This window comes from Delphinus delphis, chromosome 14 (assembly GCF_949987515.2).
Source record: "Delphinus delphis chromosome 14, mDelDel1.2, whole genome shotgun sequence".
In the NCBI taxonomy this organism is placed as follows: Eukaryota; Metazoa; Chordata; class Mammalia; order Artiodactyla; family Delphinidae; genus Delphinus; species Delphinus delphis.
Genome location: NC_082696.1, coordinates 38350608 through 38371207, shown reverse-complemented (window position 1 = coordinate 38371207; position 20600 = coordinate 38350608). Strand labels below are relative to the sequence as shown.

Here is a 20600-nt window from a genome sequence, read left to right as displayed (position 1 = left end):
TGAATGCTGCATTCACTTGGTGGAAAGGCAGTGCTGTTTATACAGGTGAGTCTCAGTAGTACAAGTCAAGGCACTGGGTAGTGGTGTGAGATGAGAAGGGGACAGGATGGTACATAATTCCAGAAGCACATCACCAGATGGTAATAAAGTTCATTGCTTCTCCACGTGGCACTCCTTACGCATCCAATGACTTAAATCCTGGTCACGTTAAAATCACTCTGTCACCAGAGTATAGCTAACCATTTCCTATAGGACAGGAGTATTTGGTTTTGCAAAGATTTAGCTTCAATAGTTTTTAGTGTTCAAAGTGAAATATTTCAGCTTTATATTAATAAAGGGATGCAATTATTTTTACCAGTTTACTTTCCCCCCTCTTTTTAAAAGTCTCAATTACATTTTGATTCATTGATTGTTTTTGAAACAAATATACAGTTCTTGAAGCTCTGAAAGTCCCATTTCTTGTCTTTGGAGAAAAATAATTTTCAGTCTCATAATCACAAAACATCAAATCAACATAAACATCCACGACAGCTCCTTTGAGACATGATTGTATCAGCGGTTGGGACGTCAATACAAATGAGATTCAACCCTTTTCTTCAGGAAGCCCAAACATGTCACGTGGATGCAAGGGGACACAGTTGTGCCTGCTGTTTCCAGGTCCTTTAAACCACAGCACACTCCAAAGCCTGGGATTATACTCAAAAACACGTTTAACTCAAATATCCACTGAGTTTCTCTGAGATTTTTTTTTTTTTTTTTTTTTGCTGTATGCGGGCCTCTCACTGTTGTGGCCTCTTCCGTTGCGGAGCACAGGCTCCGGACACACAGGCTTAGCGGCCATGGCTCACGGGCCCTGCCGCTCTGTGGCATGTGGGATCTTCCCGGGCCGGGGCACGAACCCGTGTCCCCCGCATCGGCAGGCGGACTCTCAACCACTGCGCCACCAGTGCTCAAAGCCCTCTTTGAGCTTCTAATTCTCCAACCTCTCGATTCCCTTGCATGAGAAAGAGCAATATCCTAGAGCCTCTGCCTTCCCTACAAGAGTCAAGGCAATCACAAAAGATAGACCAGATAAATTAAACGACGGGCTTCCCAGGCTACAGACATGCATAGCGAATTCCAGTGGAAAATGCCTCCTGAATCCACTGCTCCTATTACCCACACAGCTACCCCACAGTCCTGCAGCCCACTCTCCTGCAGACATTGGATCACATGACCTGACGGGTGCAGTGCCATCAGTATGAGCCTGGTCTTACCAGCTCCTTCCCTTAATTCTTCCCTGCTTCCATTTCTGGTATTGATAAAATAGGCCCTGTCTTTTACTGTTAAAGTTTCTTTCTTCCCCTCTGTAGGCAACAGACTTTTCAACTAAGCCTACCAGATAAAATATAGGCTACCTGGTTAGATTTGGATTTAATTTTTTTTAGTATAAATATATATCAATTATTTCATGGGACATATTTATGCTAAAAATGTTATTTGTTATTTATCTGAAAATCAAATTTATCTGAGTGTATTTTGTTTTGTCTTTTTCTTAATCAGGCAACCCTACTTTCAACTGGCTTTAGATAGCCCAGACCCCACGTGACCACTGTGCTTTTGGTCCCTGGATGTTAGTCAAGCTCTAGCGAGTTTGTAGCTCCCTCTGCTGGCAAGCCAGACCACATCTCTGACTTGAGCTCCACTATGAAGTTGTGAGCAGGAAATAATGGACGGCAATGGAAGAAAGTATAAAACGATTATGGGGGATGGGGAGTAAATCTATTCATTTGAAACAGGGGGTATCTTGAAGATTTGAGCCATACATTTTTTCCCTCAGTTGTTTCATATTTTAGGAATTCTTACAGCCATATGAAGTCACTTATTGTTTAATTTTGAAATCATGATATCAGTGTTTTATTTCTTCTGTTCCACAATGAATATACATCAAACTGTTTTAATATTACATTGTAACTTGGATCCCAGAAAACTTGCAACTATCTTTAGAGTCCTGTCTTGTAGCTTCTGGAGGGTTACGGGATCAGAAGATAGAAGTAGGATATTATTTTCAGTGATTAGTGTTCTAGCAATAGACAATTTGAAAATTCTAATTGGAGAAAATTGCTACTAACAGTTCTTTTTCTCATTATGATGTTAGTTTCTTATGTTTTGCCTCATTGTGAGAGTTGTTCAAATCTTTTTGCATAGTAACTTGACAGGTACATGCAGCAAAGTTGCTGAGGTGTGGGGAAGTATTTATAGTAAACATGTCTTTTAACCTTTGCAACCAAGTAGTATGAAACTGGACAGCTAGCAGGTTGACTGGGCCAAATCCCAGTTTTACAGGGCAGCACATCTTGGCCTGTGTATTACAGATGGCTTTCCATCTGGTGGCCAACACCAAGCTCCCCATCAGTTTCTTGAAATATGAGGAGAAACTGGCATAATCCAGTGAGTGGAAAACAGAAGGCCTATTCTGGCCTATTCAGGGTATATTTTGCCTTGAATTGTAATTTTGGTAGACTCCGGAACAATGTTGGCTGGATAAAGAAGAAAGATGGAGTCAGAAAATCTGTTTTCTGAGATGCTGCTGGGCTCCGGCTGCTTCTCCAGAAGGGCCTATATCTTTTCCACACAGTGTTGGCGGAGAGACATGCCCTCAGGTCCTGGCACCTGGCTGCATGTCCAGGCAGTCAAGGTGCAGCCTCCAGTGCTTAGACTGGTGGGAGAACATTCAGAAGTCAGAGAGTTCCTGGTCAACTTCTGGAGAAGTTTTTTTATTGAGGACTGATGCTTGGTTTCAGATACAAGGTAATGTTCTAGCCACAAGGACAGCAACCAGAACCAGCAAAGCGGAATAACAGATGGCTAGTCAGCGTGGAGGTGTCTGGGGCATGCTTTGCAGTTCAACCCCATGGACTGGGTCCACCTGTGGGTCAAATATGAGGGAGTTCTGAGGTGCTGTGACTTAGGGAATGTATGGGAGTGAGCTTCCGGCACACCATGTCCCAGGGAGTTTGGCTGCTAAAGCAGGGGAGGTCAGTGGGGCAGCACAACTTGAGGGTCTGGGAGTTGCAGTGAATGGTCCACAGAATCTCATGTTTGAAGCATGACAGAGGAATAGCTTAGGCAGGAAATATTAGCTTATGTCAAGGGATGCAAACTGGCAGCCCAGCAGATGTTCTGGTGGCTTGCACAGTGTGGAAACAAACCAGAAGGTCTGAACGTTGAGTATGCTTTCAAAATTTGCCACGGTTACCAACACTCCCTGTGGCCTTACACAGGCTGCTTCACAGTTTAAGATACCGGCTGCTGGGTCCCTAATGCCATTTGAATTTGGAAACTCTGGCTGACACTTTAATTTTGTTCTGATTGATCTGGGAAGCTGAGAAGGACCAGAATCTTCAGAAGCAGCTAACACTGGATTCAGCTGTGAGAAGCTGGGTCAACAAGAGACAGAGAAAGTAAGGTAGCTGCTGACATCGCTAAAGAGAAAACTGTCGTCAAAAGTACTATCAAAGATGTCTAATTATTCAGATACAGAAACTAGCTAAACTTCACTTCAATTGATGAAGCCAAGACCAGTCACTCTTAATTACAGGGAGCCAACAGACACACTTTGTAAGGATCCCAGGTTGTATTCTTATAACTCACTCCTCTTTTATAATATACTTATTTGAGTGGCAGTATACTAGATAAGCAAGCTTTCCAGGGATTGCACAATACCCAAAGTTCTATCTTATTTATTGGTTCATGGGACAATATCTAAAATAGCTTGAGAAAACCTGTTTTGGATGGTTGAGAAAAATTTAGCTGCTCCTAAAGAGATGCTAAAAGGATGCTCTTTAGCATCCAAGGCACCAATTTGAAAATCCACAGTATCCCCGATAGTGGTCATTATCCCAAAGGATTCTGTTTGAATTTACAGACCTGTGTCCATCTGAAACTAGAAAAATGACCTTTGCAATATAACCCTAAAAATGACGCTTTTGCAAAATAATCGTCTAATAGTTCAGATAATTTAGCTCCAGTATATTCTACAGTGGTGAGCTAAAAAGGAAGCAGAAAGTTGCCTAGCGCAGGGTCTACATTGGTTCTCAATAAATATTTAGTGAAGAATAAATGAATTTGCAAAGAACTGAAACTCCACTCCCATCTTTAAACATTTTTGTTTTCAAACTTCATGTGAGGATCGGTCCATGACTTACTAGAATGATTTTTTTAAAGCACTCTTTGTATCAGTAAGAGTGTCATCTTAATAAGCCCATCAACACGTATCCAGCTGGACAGTTTCAAGACTTTCTTCTGCTATATAAATCCTCTTTAGTAAGCCAGAAGATAAACAGTTTGGAAAAGTCCCAGGAATGTTTGTAACTGTAGCCTGAGAGGACTTGAACCAATGGAAATCTAAGGAAAGTACTTTCAAAGGATGATTTAACTGGACTGCAGAAGAAATCCTAGAAAACCACTTTATAACATTCAGGCAAATGTCAGGGACAACTGGTTTCAAAAATCTAAAATATTTTACTTGTGTATTATGTGCACTATTCCCACATTAAAAAATTCGCCTACAGTTGGAACATGTAGGGATTTTTTTAACTCCACAAGTTTTACTTTTCTTCCACTTGGGGCCTTTGGAGTATTTGATGTGTGCTGAGTACTGGGACTATAGGCAGGGCAAATATACATATGGTTTCCATGTGCTTGTTGTATAAAATTTACTTCAAACTTTCATGAAGTTTAGCTAATTATGTTCCATTAGAACAAACCCAGGTCCTATTAGATGATTATTAACAGATATGGTGCAATAACAGCATTCTCAATATTTTGGAGAACAAAAATGAAAGAAATCCAAGTTTGAGCAGTTGGTATGAAAATATGTTAGAACTGAAATTACATGCCTCAAAATAAGAGCAAATGAAGCAGAACTGAATATGTTCTTATCTACTGATGAGACACTAGCAACAGGAGGACATTTAGTCACAGGCATGTTCACTGCCATTGACAAGCCTGGATACACTGCCTTTATTTAAGAAGCGACAACTCTGGGAAATTCAGCAAAATAGTAGTTTTCCACATTTTTTTAATTGAAGGATCTTCACCCTGATAGACTCTTTAGTATTCATATTCGGGGGACTCATTTTAGGGGTGTTAGTGTTGCTTATAATAAACTGCTGCCCAGGGAGTGAGCACCCAGCTGCTGATTGTATTAAAAATAGCTGAGGTTCATATACATCCAATCAGACCTTCACACACACACCCACACACACACACACCCCTCTTAAACCTTTTATGGAGTGTTTTTCCTTGAGGTGGTCCTTAATGATTATTGTAATCTAGCTTCACCTGCCCAGCTATATTGGAACTATTGACACATAGAATTAAGTGATCCAGGCAAATCCCTTTATGAAAGCCTTATTTAAAAGTAGAGAGCAACTTTGCAAAATAAAATAAAATAACTAACAATTAATTTAATATAGATCTGTGATATGAAATAATTTAAATAGTTATATATAATATGTATTATAAATTTAATAAAACCTGTCAGGCTAATAAGATTTAATGTAATCACCTCCTTGAGTATATTTACTTCTCTGAAAGAAGGGAGAGCAGTACAATCACCCTCGCTGTATCAAATGGGGTCTCTGGGAAGCATTTGTATCATCAGGAGGATAGCTGGATCAATTTCCCATTACTGGTTTCTGTGAAGGTGTGATATCACTGGTAATACAACACTAAGATGAAATGAGAATTTGTCAACTACGTCTGCAACACCTAGTCTATGCAATGCTATTAAAGGCCATACTCTTATCTGTAGTACTACCTATATGTGAGAAAAAGAGAGAGAGAGAAAACAAAACAAGATAAATCTCTGGAGGAAAGAATCTTGCCTATTAACTACCGCAATAGAGATCATTGTGACAATGACATTGGAATGAAGAACAACAAAAAGAATAAATATGTCTGTAAATATAAAGCAACAATTGTCAAGCTTTAGTGTAAATTATGAATGCCTGAAAGGCTGGCCAGATGACATTTTGAGCTCCCTCACCAGGATTTCTGATTCAGTATGTCAGGGGTGGGAATTTACATTTCTAACAAGTTCCCAGGTGATGCTAATGCTACTGGCCTGGGGCCCACACTTTGAGAACCACTGAGAAATATTAGTTATATAAAACAATGATGTCTTGTGGGGCTTATAGTTTATATAGAGTTAAAATCCATGCATATATGGACAGTTATTTTGTGACAATGGTAGCCCTTCTGCTCAGCAGGAAAAACAGATAGTCTTTTCAATAAATAGTCTCAGTAAATGGTGCTGAGTCAACTGGATATTCATATAGGAAGAAAAACAATGGTTGATCCCTTTCTTACACCATGCACTAAACCCAGTCTCAAGTGATTGCAGGTCTAAATGTGAGAGGCAAAAGCAGCAAAACTTCTAGAAGGTAGTATGAGAGAATATCTCGGTGACCTGTTTAAGATATTCTTGAACAGGACCCAAAAAACACTATTCATAGGGGAAAATTTAAATTACATTAAAATTCTTAATTATGTTAATCAAAAGACACTATTAAGAGTAAAAATGCAAGCTACAGACTGGAAGAAGATAGTTGTAACATGTGTAAGTGACAAGGAGCTCATATTCCAAATTTATAAAGAACTCCAACAATAATAAACAATCCACTATAAAAATGGGCAAAATTCTTCAAATGACACTTCACAAAAAAGGTTATACAAATGGCCAAATATATAAAAACTAGCTAACCTCAGTAGTAACCATAGAAATGCATTTGAAAGTCACCATGCAATTCCCCTGTTCAAAATCAGATCATGGATGCAATTAAAATACAGTTAAAATGAAGGACACTAGTAAGAACTTATGAGAACCGTGGCATAGTGAGAAACCTCATACACTGCTGGGGGGGAAGGTGAAATGGCGCAATCATTTGGATATAAATAGTTTGGCATTGTTTACTGAATTTGAAGATGCATATCCCACAAGACCCAGCAATTTCATTCCTAGGTATGTCCACGTGCACTAAGAGACTTGTACCAACATGTTTATACATCATGTGTCCTAAGAGCCCCAAGTACAAAACAACCCAAATTTCCATCAACAGGAGAATCGATAAGTATGTTGTTTATAAAATGAAATTCCATGCATCACCACTGACTGTGGATGAACTAACTACATGCAACAAGATAGGTGAATCATAATATTGAATGAAACACAAACATAATATTGAATGAAAGTGGCCAATCACAAAATTACATATGAATGATTACATTTATTTAACTTAAAGAACAAAAAACTAATTTGTAGTGCATCGCTCCTTAGTTTGTAAATTTTTAAAGAAAAACTAGGAAGTGATTACTTTCAAAATGAAGACAGAATGGCTTTCTTTGTTGGGAAGAGAGGCCAGTAGTTATGAGGGGAGGAGATGGGGTTTTTTTGGGTACCTGCAATGTTCTGTTCCTTTACCTGGGTGGGTATTTACACAGGTGTTTGTTTTGTAATATATCATTGAACTGTACATCTTGTTTTTGCCCCTTTTCATCTGTATACTGTATTGAACAGCAAATGGGATAAAATGCTTTAAAACATAAATCACTCACTCTATCCATTTTTAAATACCGCAGTAAAACAAATTGTCCTTTCAGGTTGCTTGAAAACAGCTGAAGTCCTTGATTTAATTATTTTCTGATTACAATTTAATTAATCTTTTTGTTTAACTAACTTATTTTCATATTCTAGTTTCTACATTACTTTGTATTAATTTGGCAAAGTGAGTTAATATTGAATGAGAATCAAATGCTCTGGTGTCATCTGGATAAACACCTTGTTTAATTCTTAGACGGCTTTACATATTTAATTTGATTTCAAATGTACAAGGGAGACAGAATAAAAGTAGGATCATTGCAGGACTGAATAGTTTGTAAATATAACTGACCAACTCCAATGATGCTACTGCATAACAGAAGCTATTTAGATCATATATTGATATGTTAAAATGAACCTTATTTGAGGCAATTCTATTATTGATATATAATGAAAATATCATCACTAAATATAGGTCACACCATACCAATGACCAACAAGTTTAATTTTATTTTATAAACTCCTTTCTAAAGATATAGTCTAGTATTTCCATCTCAGAGAACAAAATTAAGCAATTGCATTTTAAGCACCTTGAAGGATTTGAGATTTAACCCTATTTGTAAGCTAACAAGTTAGCTGGCCACAGTTCCTTGGATGCACAACTCCTGAGTTAGAGATGAAAGAGTCAGATGCAGAAAAGCACTCTGAGCATCAGCTTATTTGGGGCTGGTTTCCTGAGCCCCAATTCCCACAGGCCTAAGAGAAGTCAGGTTATATTTGCATACACCGTGGGTGGCGTTACAGGAGAGTAGCTCTGAGTTGAAGGAAACCAAATAAGCCTGCTTGCCCTTTGCTCAGGAAAGAGAGAGAGAGATACTATCTTCTAAAGCTCTAAGCAAACCTACCCTTCGTTCAGATGGAGGTACTATCTCCAGCTGCCAAGGCTCTTCCAAGGCTGTTCACTATGCATACAGCCTTGAAAGGATAGTCTCGAAAAAAGGATAGCTAGTGCCTTGCTCATAAGACATGCAGAAACACAAGACCCCGGGAGAACTGTCTCTCCATATTGGTGATGGCTAAAACCTGTTTATACAGTTGATATAAGACATTTTCTTCAGTTAGAAACTGAATACTGGTCTAAACTGAATTTTTCCTTTTTTTTTTTGAAATGGGAACTAAAAATTTTTAGCAGTTCATATTGCATTCAGAATGCTTTTGAGAGTCATAATCACATGAAGTCCTAGAAGGACCTTGAATACATATAGTGCATATATATGTAATACACATACATCTGGTTTGTTTTCCACCTCCCCCATTTAAAATGTAAATTCCCTGAGGATAATGACTTCGTGTGTGTGTATAATTTATTTTCTTATTCTGGTTCCTACATTACTTTGCACTACTTTAATTAATAAAGTGGTATAGGTCTGCCGTCCCTCTTCTTTCTCTTTGTCAACACCATCACCTTAAGAACAATAACTAAAAGTGTGTGCCTGTAATCTGAAGGTACTAATAGTCATCAAATATGACAATGTTTTCTTATCTTCAAGACCACCTATCCATAGAATCTAGGACAATGGCTCACACACAGTGGAGCTCAGTAAATATCTGTTGTTGCATTGAGTTAACCTGAACTCAGGACCCCATTCCACAGTCTGTAAGCCAAAAGTTGCTCTTGGTGACATGCTTGCTCAGTAACATGATGTCCTTTGAAAATAGAAAACATTGCTTTTTCTCAAACTCGTAGACAGTCATCTCAAGCTCAAAGACTTCTGCTCATTTATGATGATTCTTGTGTACAGATGTATAAAACGGAGGGAACCATCATATGCATCTCCAGAAATGTGTGTTTTATTATGAGATGAGAAGGAAGTCAAGGAGCGCCTGTTTTTCCTTCCTCTGAGAACTGGTCCCACCCACGCCCCCACCCCACCCCGCGCTCATTTCCATCCTCTTCAACAGGAATTTAGCAGCCAGAGCTTATGGTCGAAATTCTATCCATATAAGTTCCTCCGGGGACTGAATCATCAGCACAATGCTTTGGAACCACTCTGGTCTTCTTTACCAAATTCAACCTTTCTGTCAACAACAAAATGTGGAAAGGACACAATGTTTTCGTACTCCTTCCACATCAAAAAATTACCTCCTACCGGAACTAGAAAATGTATGTCACTGTGAATTACCATCTGCTACAGCTCCTCGCCGCCGGGCAGCGCCGGGGTCTCGCACACAAAGGGTGAGAGCGGGGCGTGGGGAGGCTGCAAGGCGTCGCTGCTCCGCCCGGCCAGGCCATGTCCGCCCGAGCGGCCATCCCGGCAGTGGGGACCAGGAGCCGGCTCAACTTGGGGCTCGGGATATCTGAATGCCACGGAAACTGCGATCCTACCCAAACGAGTCAGGGAGAGAGCAGCCGAGGGCGTGCGCGAGCTGAGTGAGTGCTTACGTCGCAGCGAGATCTGTGCTGGGATAATTAGAGAGGAGTTAGGCTGAGCCGCGTCCTCTTTGAGCAGCGGCAGCCGCAGCCGCCGCCGCCGCCGCAGCAGCAGCAGCCCGGAGGGGCGCGCCCGACTGCGGCCGCTGGGCAGCGCCCAGGGTGAGGCCCGCGCCCCGCAGCCGCCGCCCCGCCGCGCCCACGGTCCCGGCGGCTCCGGGCGCACAAAGGCGGCGGCTACCCGCGTGGCCTTCTCCATCCAGGCGTTCGATTCTCGCTCCCTTCCTTCTCCTCTCCCGAAGGCGAGAATGACAGGGCCGGGCGAGAACCTGGGGCAACGGTGGCCCTAGCTCTGCTCCCCCCACCCCTCCTGCGGGGAGAGGAAGCGGGCTGCTCGCGGACGATGTGGTCAGGGCTGCTCCCCAGAGCGTCTTCTGCCCGGGTCCCAGCTGCCGTCCCTCTTCTCTGCTCGCTCCAACCCACCGAGAGGGGCTGATGCTGCTATCGCCGCCGCCGCCTCCGAAGCCGCGGCCGATGGATGCCAGGGAGGGCCGCCTTGCTTAGCGTCCCCGCCTCCGGGTTTGCTGGTAGGAGCCGGCTGCTCTTTCTTCTCTCTCGCTTTGGGGTATTATAGAAAAGGTTTTATCCTCCACTCCTTTTTCCCACCCTCTCCTCCCCCAACCCTGCCTTTGCAATGTACCTTCCCGGCGAGATCCCTCCCCCCAACCTCTCCGCAGCAAGTCCGTTGAAATAAAGGGCTAGAGGAAGACAGAAGTTGGGGGTGGGGTTGAGGGGGGAGCCCACGCTGGTGCCAACGCCACCAAAACCCCTTCTGGTGCCTTATGAGATCACGGTGCATCCAGGAGGGGAGGAGGGAAGGTGCGCTATCTGCAGAGCCTCCGCCTAACTGGATCACAGTCATTTTAAATGGAATCCCACAAATGTCTTAGAAATAGCATCTTTGAATAAGTAGAAGGAGAAATAAGCTCCTTCCCCCCTCTTTCTCTTTCTCTCTTTTCCCTTCTGGCAAAGACGCTCTCTCCCCCGCCCTGAGCTCCGAGCTGAAGAGCCGCCTTATTATTAATCAGAATTTCCATCGTTATCCCTGGCAGGAGCATCCTTCAGTAGGGACCGCAGAAGCATCACAGTGCTGGGGCTGAGATGTGCATGGGGGCTGTTTCTGTTACATCTCGGAAGAGAAGAGGACAGCACCAAGATCAGCACCACCTGTGCGGGGTGCAGTTAGGCGTGTTTTGTTAGGAGAGAGAAAGGACAAGAAGAGGAGCGCTGGGCCGCCAGAGGTCCACATCTCTTTAAAGGAAAGGGACAAGGGAACTAAAGTGGGACATTGTTTTTAGGGGGTGGGCAAAGAAGTTTATATCCTCCATAGAAAAGGTGTGGGGAAGCAGGAGCAACAGGGTACTTGACTGGACACCAAGACAAATCGTTTCCTGTAAAGAAGAGGAAGCAGGCAGCAGCGAGGTCTGGAGGCCGGTGTGTGGTAGTGACCAGGGCCAGCGGTGCAGTGGGACAGCCAGCAAGAGAAAGGCAGGGCTCAGGAACAAGCAGAACAATGACTCATTTACAGGCTGGTCTCTCTCCTGAGACCCTGGAGAAAGCCCGCCTGGAGCTCAATGAGAACCCAGACACACTGCACCAGGACATCCAGGAGGTGAGGGATATGGTCATCACCAGGCCGGACATTGGCTTTCTCCGCACAGATGATGCCTTCATCTTACGCTTCTTACGGGCCAGGAAGTTTCATCACTTCGAGGCTTTCCGCCTCCTGGCCCAGTACTTTGAGTACCGGCAGCAGAACCTGGACATGTTCAAAAGCTTCAAGGCCACTGATCCGGGCATCAAGCAGGCACTGAAGGATGGCTTCCCTGGGGGCCTAGCCAATCTGGACCACTATGGCAGGAAGATTCTAGTCCTTTTCGCTGCCAACTGGGATCAGAGCAGGTAAGTCCTAAATCCGAACTTGTACTAGGGCTTCTTTTACTCTCCCATTTTCCAGAATTTATCTTGAGTAGTGTCATAGTTTTACAGCTTTGACGTTACTGTTTATTTGGCTCGGGGTGGGTGGGTGGGGTGGGTGGGAAGAGAAACTGGAACGAAGAAATGCGTTTTTGGTGGGCACCCTGGGGAGGTGGTGGGACTTTTATCTTTACCTTTGAAACTCTTGCTTCACTAGCACCCGTTTTCTACTGCGGCGTTAGGTGCTTCATGAACCATATTATTGTGCTGTATGATCTCAATCATTCAGCTTCTAAATAAAGCTGCTAATTTTTTCAACTCCTAAATAAGTTTACTGTTCTGTGGAGAAATGAATATGAGAATGGAGACAACTTTCCCTCCTTCCTCCTAAAGAAATTCTTTTTTTTTTTTTTTTCCTGAAGAAATTCTTAAACTGGATTCATCACCATCATCGTGCTCCACCACTTCCCCCTCCTCTCTCTCTTTAGTACTGCGGTTTTATTTTTTTAAGACTACCCTGGCATTCAACCAAGATCAAGTAGTTTTATTGCTTGGAAACTTTTCTGCTTGGTGATGTGTAGATGAAGGAATAATATGATGTGTGTCACTTCAATAAAAAGGAAGAGTTGTCCCCTCTGTTGCTGAGCATGCCGCCGACCCTGAAAATAAAGGCTGACTTGTGTGCTTGTTCTACACCTGTCACTAATCTAAAGAATGTGTTTCCTGTCTGATGTGATTTTTCGTCATTTGGAAGGAAGTGAAAAATGTTCAGATCTGTCAGTTGGCAGACTTTTTGAGCTCTCTGGCTTTTTAATGGAGGAGAACTAATATTCTTACTTCATCTACATTACAATAGAAAAAAACAGACAATGACTCTTCTACTTCCTCAGTTGGAGGAATTATTTTCTCAGATTGAAAGATATAAGAAATTATAAAAGACCTTTGTGTAAGGTAGTTTCAATTAAGTTTGAAGTTAAATAAATGTCATGGAACTTAAAAGCGTCACCAGAATTATGAATCATAAGAAGCTTGTTGTTAAAACATCGCTGTATTTTTAGTGCGGTGAATGGTGATTTTTGATGCATCTGGTTAGTTTAAACCATCTCTGGAGCAACTTTAAAAGACTTTTACAGTTACTGAGAAATCTTATGGGTCTTATAGGTCTCCAGATAGGCTTCTCAGAGTCTTGGGATTTTAGAATGCAAATTAATATTTTTAACAGGCGTTTAACCCTTCAGTTGGTCTCCTTTTTCCTGTAATTCTACGTTGAGAACTACAATTATTTTTTAGGTAAATATAAAGATAAACTACTACCTGAAGAATCATAAAGCTAAGAAACTCATAGAGTTAGCCATTGAGGGGAATGGAGCTCTCTTTCTGTCTCTTATTTTGGTTAATTATAGAGATTTTACTGTACTCTTTATCAGGTAGCAAAGTTTAAAGGCTCATGAAATGGCATCCTTTGACCACAATTTCTCTTTTAAAAGTTTTTATTTCATCTAAGAAGTACATTGTAGGGTTATGCAAACCAATTATTGTGTATATCAAAGCAGAAAAATTTTATTCAAGAAAGAACCTAGTATTTCATGAGTTAGACTGGAACTTAGTTTATTGAGTTGCCATGAAATGAGCGCTATGGAAATTGTATATTTAAATATGTCTCAAAGTCTGTTAAAGATATCATTAGGGAAGCAGGTTGCCCTTAGGGAGACAGGAACATACATCAAACCTATTTTCATTTATTTCTATAAGTGAGCTAATATTGACATTGATTTATAAACCTAATTAAGATGAAAGCCTCTTGTAGTTCTCATGTATGTGGAAAGGTGATTATTTTGGACTTACTAAAGAAACTGTGTTTTAGTTGTCTATCTCATGTTTTCATGTAAAGGCTAAGTTACTAGTAATCAAAATATATCTCCCTGGAAATCTACAATGGGAGGGGACTTATTAATTGATATGTAGAACTTTTTCTTTAAATCTACACAAAATCTTAAATATTAAAACTTTGTACATGTGACATTAAAAATGAAAAGCCATGTCCTGTAAAAATACCTTACAGGGCCTATAGACTAATAATTGTGAATTCAATTTCTGTGGTTGGAAATGAACAGGTATGATCAAGAAGTTTTAGTACTTCAAGATCAAAAGGTATACAATTTATTTGGAGCTTATCTAAAATTCAGTTGAGTTTCCTCCTCCTATATATTTTTTAAAAAGTCCCTCCCTCCTTTTCCCTGCCTGCACCCCCCTATCCCATGTCTACATGCACATATACAAGGACTAGTGGATAAGCAGGTCCCCCCTCTTGGCATCCTCTGTAAACCTTTATCCTTGGGAGATGTGCCTAAGAACTGTCTCTGCCCTGTTCTGAAACCAGCAGGACAACTGCCTTTCTGACAGTGCCCAGAGTGTCACCAGCTCTTTTCCTGCCTTTGGCCTGAATCCCCTTCCTTCCTCCACCGTACATTTTCAAGGCTTATCTGACTTGACTCCTACAGAAGTCTCTGCCACCTTCCCTAGGTGTTTACCTTACGATTGCTCTGTTAGCTGGATATGCCATGTGCCAAATTCTTTTACTCCTCATCCCTCCCCTGTTCTGTGAGTGAGGTGTTCTCACCTTCCTGCTCTGATCCCACCAGTCCAAACAACCTGGGTCCCTGCAGAAAACTGCACATCTGAACATAATTCTAACCACCTTCTAGAGCTGTTCAGTGAATTACCTGGCTTTCAACAACTAAAAAAAAAAAAAAAAAAAAACACTATTAAAAGAGACAAAATAGGGCTTCCCTGGTGGCGCAGTGGTTGAGAGTCCGCCTGCCGATGCAGGGGACACGGGTTTGTGCCCCGGTCCGGGAAGATCCCACCTGCCGCAGAGCGGCTGGGCCCGTGAGCCATGGCCACTGAGCCTGCGTGTCCGGAGCCTGTGCTCCGCAACGCGAGAGGCCACAACGGTGAGAGGCCCGCGTACCGCAAAAAAAAAAAAAAAAAAGAGACACATAACATTGTTTTAAAGAAAGAATAGGTGGGAATTGTCCAGGATTGCACAGGGAAATTCCAGAAATGAGGTAGAAGAAAATGTCCCCCTTTATTTGGATAACAGGTTATTTCCAACTTCCCAAAGGGAATATCAAGATTTTTTGTGAATTTTGAAAAACTTTGTAAAGAGTTTTGTATAACAAAAAAATACTAAGCCTCATGTTATTATAACAGCACCTGAACTAGCGTTAATGTTCAGTAAATGTTTGTTGAGTTGAATTGAGTTATGCATTTTTTTAAAAAAAGAATTCTAAGCAGGAAGTTATCTATATATATTTTCTCCTATATTGAATTTTTAGGACAGTTTTCTGTGCTTCTCAGGAGACTGGAAACAGTAAATGTGTGTGAGATGGTGACTATAAATAAAATAGTGTCTCTTCCTATTGCAGTATAGTGCAGGTCAGTTTCAGGTTATTGCAAGTAACTGGACCGTTTCCAAAGCCTTTACAAGAAATATGGAATCTTCAGGAGACTGAGGTATAATATTTACAGTGTACCCACCTTGTAATACAGCTAAAAAAATATTTGAAATACTGAAATGTCAAAATGACTTTCAGTGTGGTCTGTGGTTCTTTTATAAAAAAACAGAACAGGTTTCAGATGATTTGTTACGTTTATTGAGCAGGCTATCCTTGGCAAAGATTCACACAATTTTATCTTTTTTTTTTTTTTTTCAAATCGTCTAACATAATTTCTGAAAACAAAAGTAAATTCCACAAAATTAAAAACAAACGGATTGTTACCCTGCAGCACTGTGATGCAGTAGTCCTCCATATATTACATGCTATCTTGCTTTCCTGAGTGACAGTGCCCTGCTTAGGACTCAGCAGATACCTTCAAATTGTCCACCTGATTTCATCAACAGAGTGTGATGATAATGTACCGAGAAGCTAGAATAGATTATACTACCTTAAGAAAAGGAAGTTTGGAACGAAAGTAGATTGTGGTCTAGACCCTAGGGCGTGAGAGCAGGTATCTGAGAAGTCGAAATTCACTGGCATGTAATTATTGGGAATATTCATGAGTAAACTGTGTTACCTGAAACATAATGATGACATGTATTCTGATATGTGGCCTGTAATTTGTCAGTTAGCCTGCAAGTAATATTTTACCTTCTTAGACTTATAAATGACTTCTCTCTACTTAGTACCACAAACAACCAATTGTAAACAAACAATTTATCTGGAATCTGATTAACATCCATTAGAAAACAATTAAATACAGCCAAGTTAAAATGATTCTAATATAGTGGCAATTCAGAAAGCACTGACCGTCTTGTACCATGTTTGGCTTGTCATAATGGACATTGATTATCACTTATAGTACTGAAACTCTGAAAGAGCTCAAAGACTGATTGGTGAGACAATGCTATGATCCTCTAACTTATCCTGGAATTTGCCTAAAACATGTACTGTTGTCAGTTTGTTCGTTCCTATTGTGTGGCTTTTTCATACAAAGGAAAATATTATACAAATGGCCAGCTATTTGAAGCTTCAGTTTTAATTATGACTATGCTCTCATTTATTAAAATAATGTAGCCAGTCTTCAAATGAAAGAAGGTTATGATGATGGTAGCTTAAAAGTTTTAAATGATAGCCATAGACTATACATATTTGCTTTATTCTCAGCCACAAAGCTTTACTCTTCTGTGGAAGTGCACTAAAATAAAATAACATAAAATACAAAATAAAATAAAATGATTAGAAATAGATTAAAACAGACAAGGGCAATTAACTAGTTAATTAGGGAGAAACACTCTTACTTGATAATTTTAAAAACAAAAAACAAGCCAAAAAGGCTTAATTTTTTTGGACTGATTTTTCAAGTCTTCTTGGCTCTGTTTATTAAAATTTAAATATTTCTCAACTTTTTGTTTCTTGGTGTCATATATCCTGGCAGGGTCAGGAATCCTTACCTTCGAAAGCCTAGAGGCACTGCTATGCCGTATTACGGCTGATTTTGAGATTAGGTCAATACTAGGAATGCAGGTGTGGGTTCCATGGGGTTTCTGTCCCAGCAGGGCTTCTGTATTGCTTCCTTATCGGGCTGCTCTTTAAACAAATACTCTGGGAACTGCAGCTTACTTCAAAATATGCCCTTGGTTCATACCATGGAAAATGGGAGAGAAAAAAAATTGTCCTGAGAAATGTTAGCTAAATATTGGGACAAATCTCTTTAAAAAAATAGGACAGTCTCTAAAAATTAGGGTAATTATGCAGTAATTAGTGAAATAATCCTGAAATAACAGCAATGACCAAGAGTTCCAAACTTCAGCAGGATGTTGATTGGGTCTGGCCCAAACCAGGCTATTTTCATGTTTCAAATATGCAACTTTAAACAAAGTTGAAAAGAAGCAACAGATTTGATGTTACTAAAGTGCTCTGAAAGGATGTCTCAAAAAATGTGTAAAGATATTTTAAAACATGAGCCAACAATTAATAAATTATTAAATTATCCTTAGTAAATTACTATATTTCCTCCATTCTGGGAAAAAGATTGAATTCTTTTACATCATTGAATGCAGGTACATACATTTCATTAACATAGTAAGTGGCACTATTGACATGAGGGAAAAGATGTCCCCGTATGTTGGTTGGGTCCTTACAACATCGAGTAAAATGAGTGAATAGAATAGTACTTGATTCAAATCAATGTTTTAAAAAGTATACTTTTTTCCAGCATGTGCTACATACGTGGACATTTAATAGGTGCTAGGTGCAAAAAAAGACACATGACACATTCTTTGTACCATCAAGGAACATACAACCTCTCCGGGAAGAAAAAACACAAAAAGCTAAATAACTCAAGAGAGGTCATTAAGTGCTAAATGAGGGTATTGCTTGTCAGTGCTGGAAGTTCAGGGCAGGAGCAGCAGGCTGCTCAGTGTTGTATAGAAAGAAAATCACCTGCTCGGGTAATGTAATCAACCTTTTATTTTTTCATTTTAATTAATTATTTAATTCATTCATTCATGTTGAAACACTTTTATAGCATATGCTATGTGTCAGGCACTATTCTAAGCACTTTATAAACATTAATTTATTAAATCTTTATCACATACATACGAGGTAGCTTCTGTTAATATCCACATTTTGCAGATGCGGAAACTGAGGCACAGAGCAATTATTCCACCCATAACCTCACAGCTAGTAAGTGAATTGGTCAAACTTGGTTTGTGTGTACAGGTAGTTGACCAACATAAATCTGGGAAAAGACAATTAAATATAATTATAAAAAAAGCAAGCTCTGATAATTAAAAGATTCATCTATGTTTTAGAAAATCTTGATTAAACATCAGAATGTAGACCATTAGGCACAGAAATTTAAGTTGGTAGAATAAATATTCTGAAGGCAAAGACTGTATTAAGCAGCTAAGCAGACACTTATTCTGCTCTGAGGAAGAGTAGCCTTTTCAATGTATTTTTCCAGCACAACTTTGTTTTATTTCATTTCATTTTATTTTGGCGGCAGCCCGTGCACACTTTTTAACCTTTTTTTTCCCCAAAGAATTACATTTTTCCTCTAGATGTTTCATTTACAAGGATTCTTTTGTCCTTACTCATGTACATTTCCACAGCAGTAAAATTAAAGCAAGGCTGAGACAACTAATCTGTGCCTAGTGATACAAACCAGACACTTAATTATTTTGGATTTCACATTTCCTCCAAGGTTTGTAGACTTAGCCTGTTCCCATCCTGACTTTTACAAATGTCTTGTTACTTTTCTTCCACCAAAGCCCCTTGCTGGGACCAGGTTGGAGCTAACCTGATAACTGGCCTGGCGCCATGTTGGTATCGACTTTCTGATCCATCTTCTGACACACAGTATGCCACTGAGACATGAGAAAGCAGAACAGCTATTCATCAAACTCGGTTCTAGGTCTAGGCACCATAAGGAGTGGAGAGCACTGGGGTGTCAGAAAGACCCAGCTTCTCATCTAGGCTTCCAGTTTTACTCCCATAGTGATTTTGGACAAACTGTCTAAATTCTCTGAGATCTCATCTGTGTCCTCATCTCCAAAATAATAGGAACTAAGTCAGGCACAGAGACTTTGGGCTTATTTTGAGATTAAGATAATGCGTTTGAAATTGCTTTGGAAATCTTAAACGATTACACAGATAGAGATATTATTATTACCACTCAGTAATATAAAATACCTTGGTGAATTCATTGACTTTAGCACTAATGATACTCTGAGGCATTAATAAAAGTAATTCTTCTCCTTTGTCTCTTCCCCTGGCACCTTTCTAACACAAAGTGCTTCAGACATGAGAAAATGTGGCATAATGAAAACTGAGGGTTGGGGGCAGCCTTAATGAAGAATTTAATAATGGCTGATTGATTTAGTGACAGAGGGGAAGCTGCTTGCTCTTGTGCTGCTCAGTGTGATGCCAAGATGCCAGTTTTTCCTTGTCAGGCTGAAAGAAAGGGCTGGAGAGTAGGAAGGAAATGGCCTGTTTGTGATTTAAGTCGCTCTTTGCACTGATTGTAAGCTCTAGTAGGGGATAAGACGTTGTGAGCCCCAGGAGAGAAGCATAGGCTAGGTAGCTCCCCAAATCCTTGTAAGGCCAGAGCAGGAGAAGAAGCTTCCCTGCTCTTGATCACACTGGTACGAAATAGGAGAATTTTTTTTTTTTTTTTTTTTTTACATATTATAGCAGCTTTGACTTCCTTCAAGAGCAGTGGTCTACTAGTCCCAGGTGTACTGGTGTCATTATTTCATCCTCTCCAAGTTGATTTCAGGTTCAGGCTTTACCTAATGCTGCTTTGGGAAGCACAGTCAGGAGCCAAGAGCTCCATTAATGGGCTAGTTTATTGTTTATGGCTTTCTTTCAACATAGAAGGGAAGAATAGCAATGGTAGAGTTACTATAATTGGGGTGAGCTTGTGAAATACTTATTGTAGTGACGTCTAATTTGTAAAATACAACAGTTCGGAAATAGTTTCAAAGAGAATAATGAAAGTAGGATTCCTGAAGACAGAAAATTCATAAAATGCTCCATTTCTTTGGAAGATATTTTGCAGACTTTGGCAAGGTCTCATGTAATAATGTTCTGCTTACGAATAACCTGCTGAGCTGCTAATGGTAGTAATGTGACATGTTTGACAACAGAGGATTGGAGTGTCAAGAGTGGGTTTTTTTGTTTTTTGTGGTACGCAGGCCTCTCGCTGTTGTGGCCTCTTCCGTTGCAGAGCAACAGGCTCCGGACGCACAGGCTCAGCGTCCGTGGCTCACGGGCCCAGCCGCTCCGCGGCATGTGGGATCTTCCCGGACCGGGGCACAAACCCGTGTCCCCTGCATCGGCAGGTGGACTCTCAACCACTGAGCCACCAAGGAAGCCCTTTTTAAAAAAAAAAAAAAAAATTATTTATTTTTGGCTGAGTTGGGTCTTCGCTGCTGCATGCGGGCTTTCTCTAGCCGCGGCGAGCGGGGGGCCACTTTTCGCTGCAGTGCGCGGGTTTCTTTATGCGGTGACTTCTCCGCTGCAGAGCACAGGCTCCAGGTATGCGGGCTTCAGCAGTTGTGGCTTGTGGGCTCTAGAGTGCAGGCTCAGTACTTGCGGCGCACGG

General features: G+C 40.7%; 1 protein-coding gene and 1 long non-coding RNA gene across 4 annotated transcripts in view; one reads left to right on the top strand and one right to left on the bottom strand.

Moving 5' to 3' along the window:
- Positions 1-9535: 9535 nt before the first annotated feature.
- LOC132437287 (uncharacterized) lies at positions 9536-10758 on the bottom strand. 2 transcript variants are annotated; one of them, XR_011246716.1, is made up of 4 exons: positions 10714-10758; positions 10497-10631; positions 9766-10038; positions 9536-9661 (listed from the first exon to the last, which is right to left on the bottom strand). It is a non-coding gene; the product is annotated as an uncharacterized lncRNA (long non-coding RNA). The 2 variants fall into 2 exon arrangements; XR_009521994.1 differs by having other exon boundaries at positions 9551-10038.
- Positions 10227-20600, top strand: part of CLVS2 (clavesin 2) — a 66275-nt gene continuing 55901 nt past the window's right edge. The window contains exons 1-2 of one of the 2 annotated variants that reach the window (XM_060030546.1): positions 10227-10600; positions 11046-11975. In XM_060030546.1, the coding sequence (XP_059886529.1) occupies positions 11587-11975 (389 nt within the window). In that variant the 5' untranslated portion in view covers positions 10227-10600; positions 11046-11586. Of the gene's footprint in view, positions 10601-11035; positions 11976-20600 lie in introns of those variants that run through there. The other variant, XM_060030547.1, reaches the window with a different exon arrangement.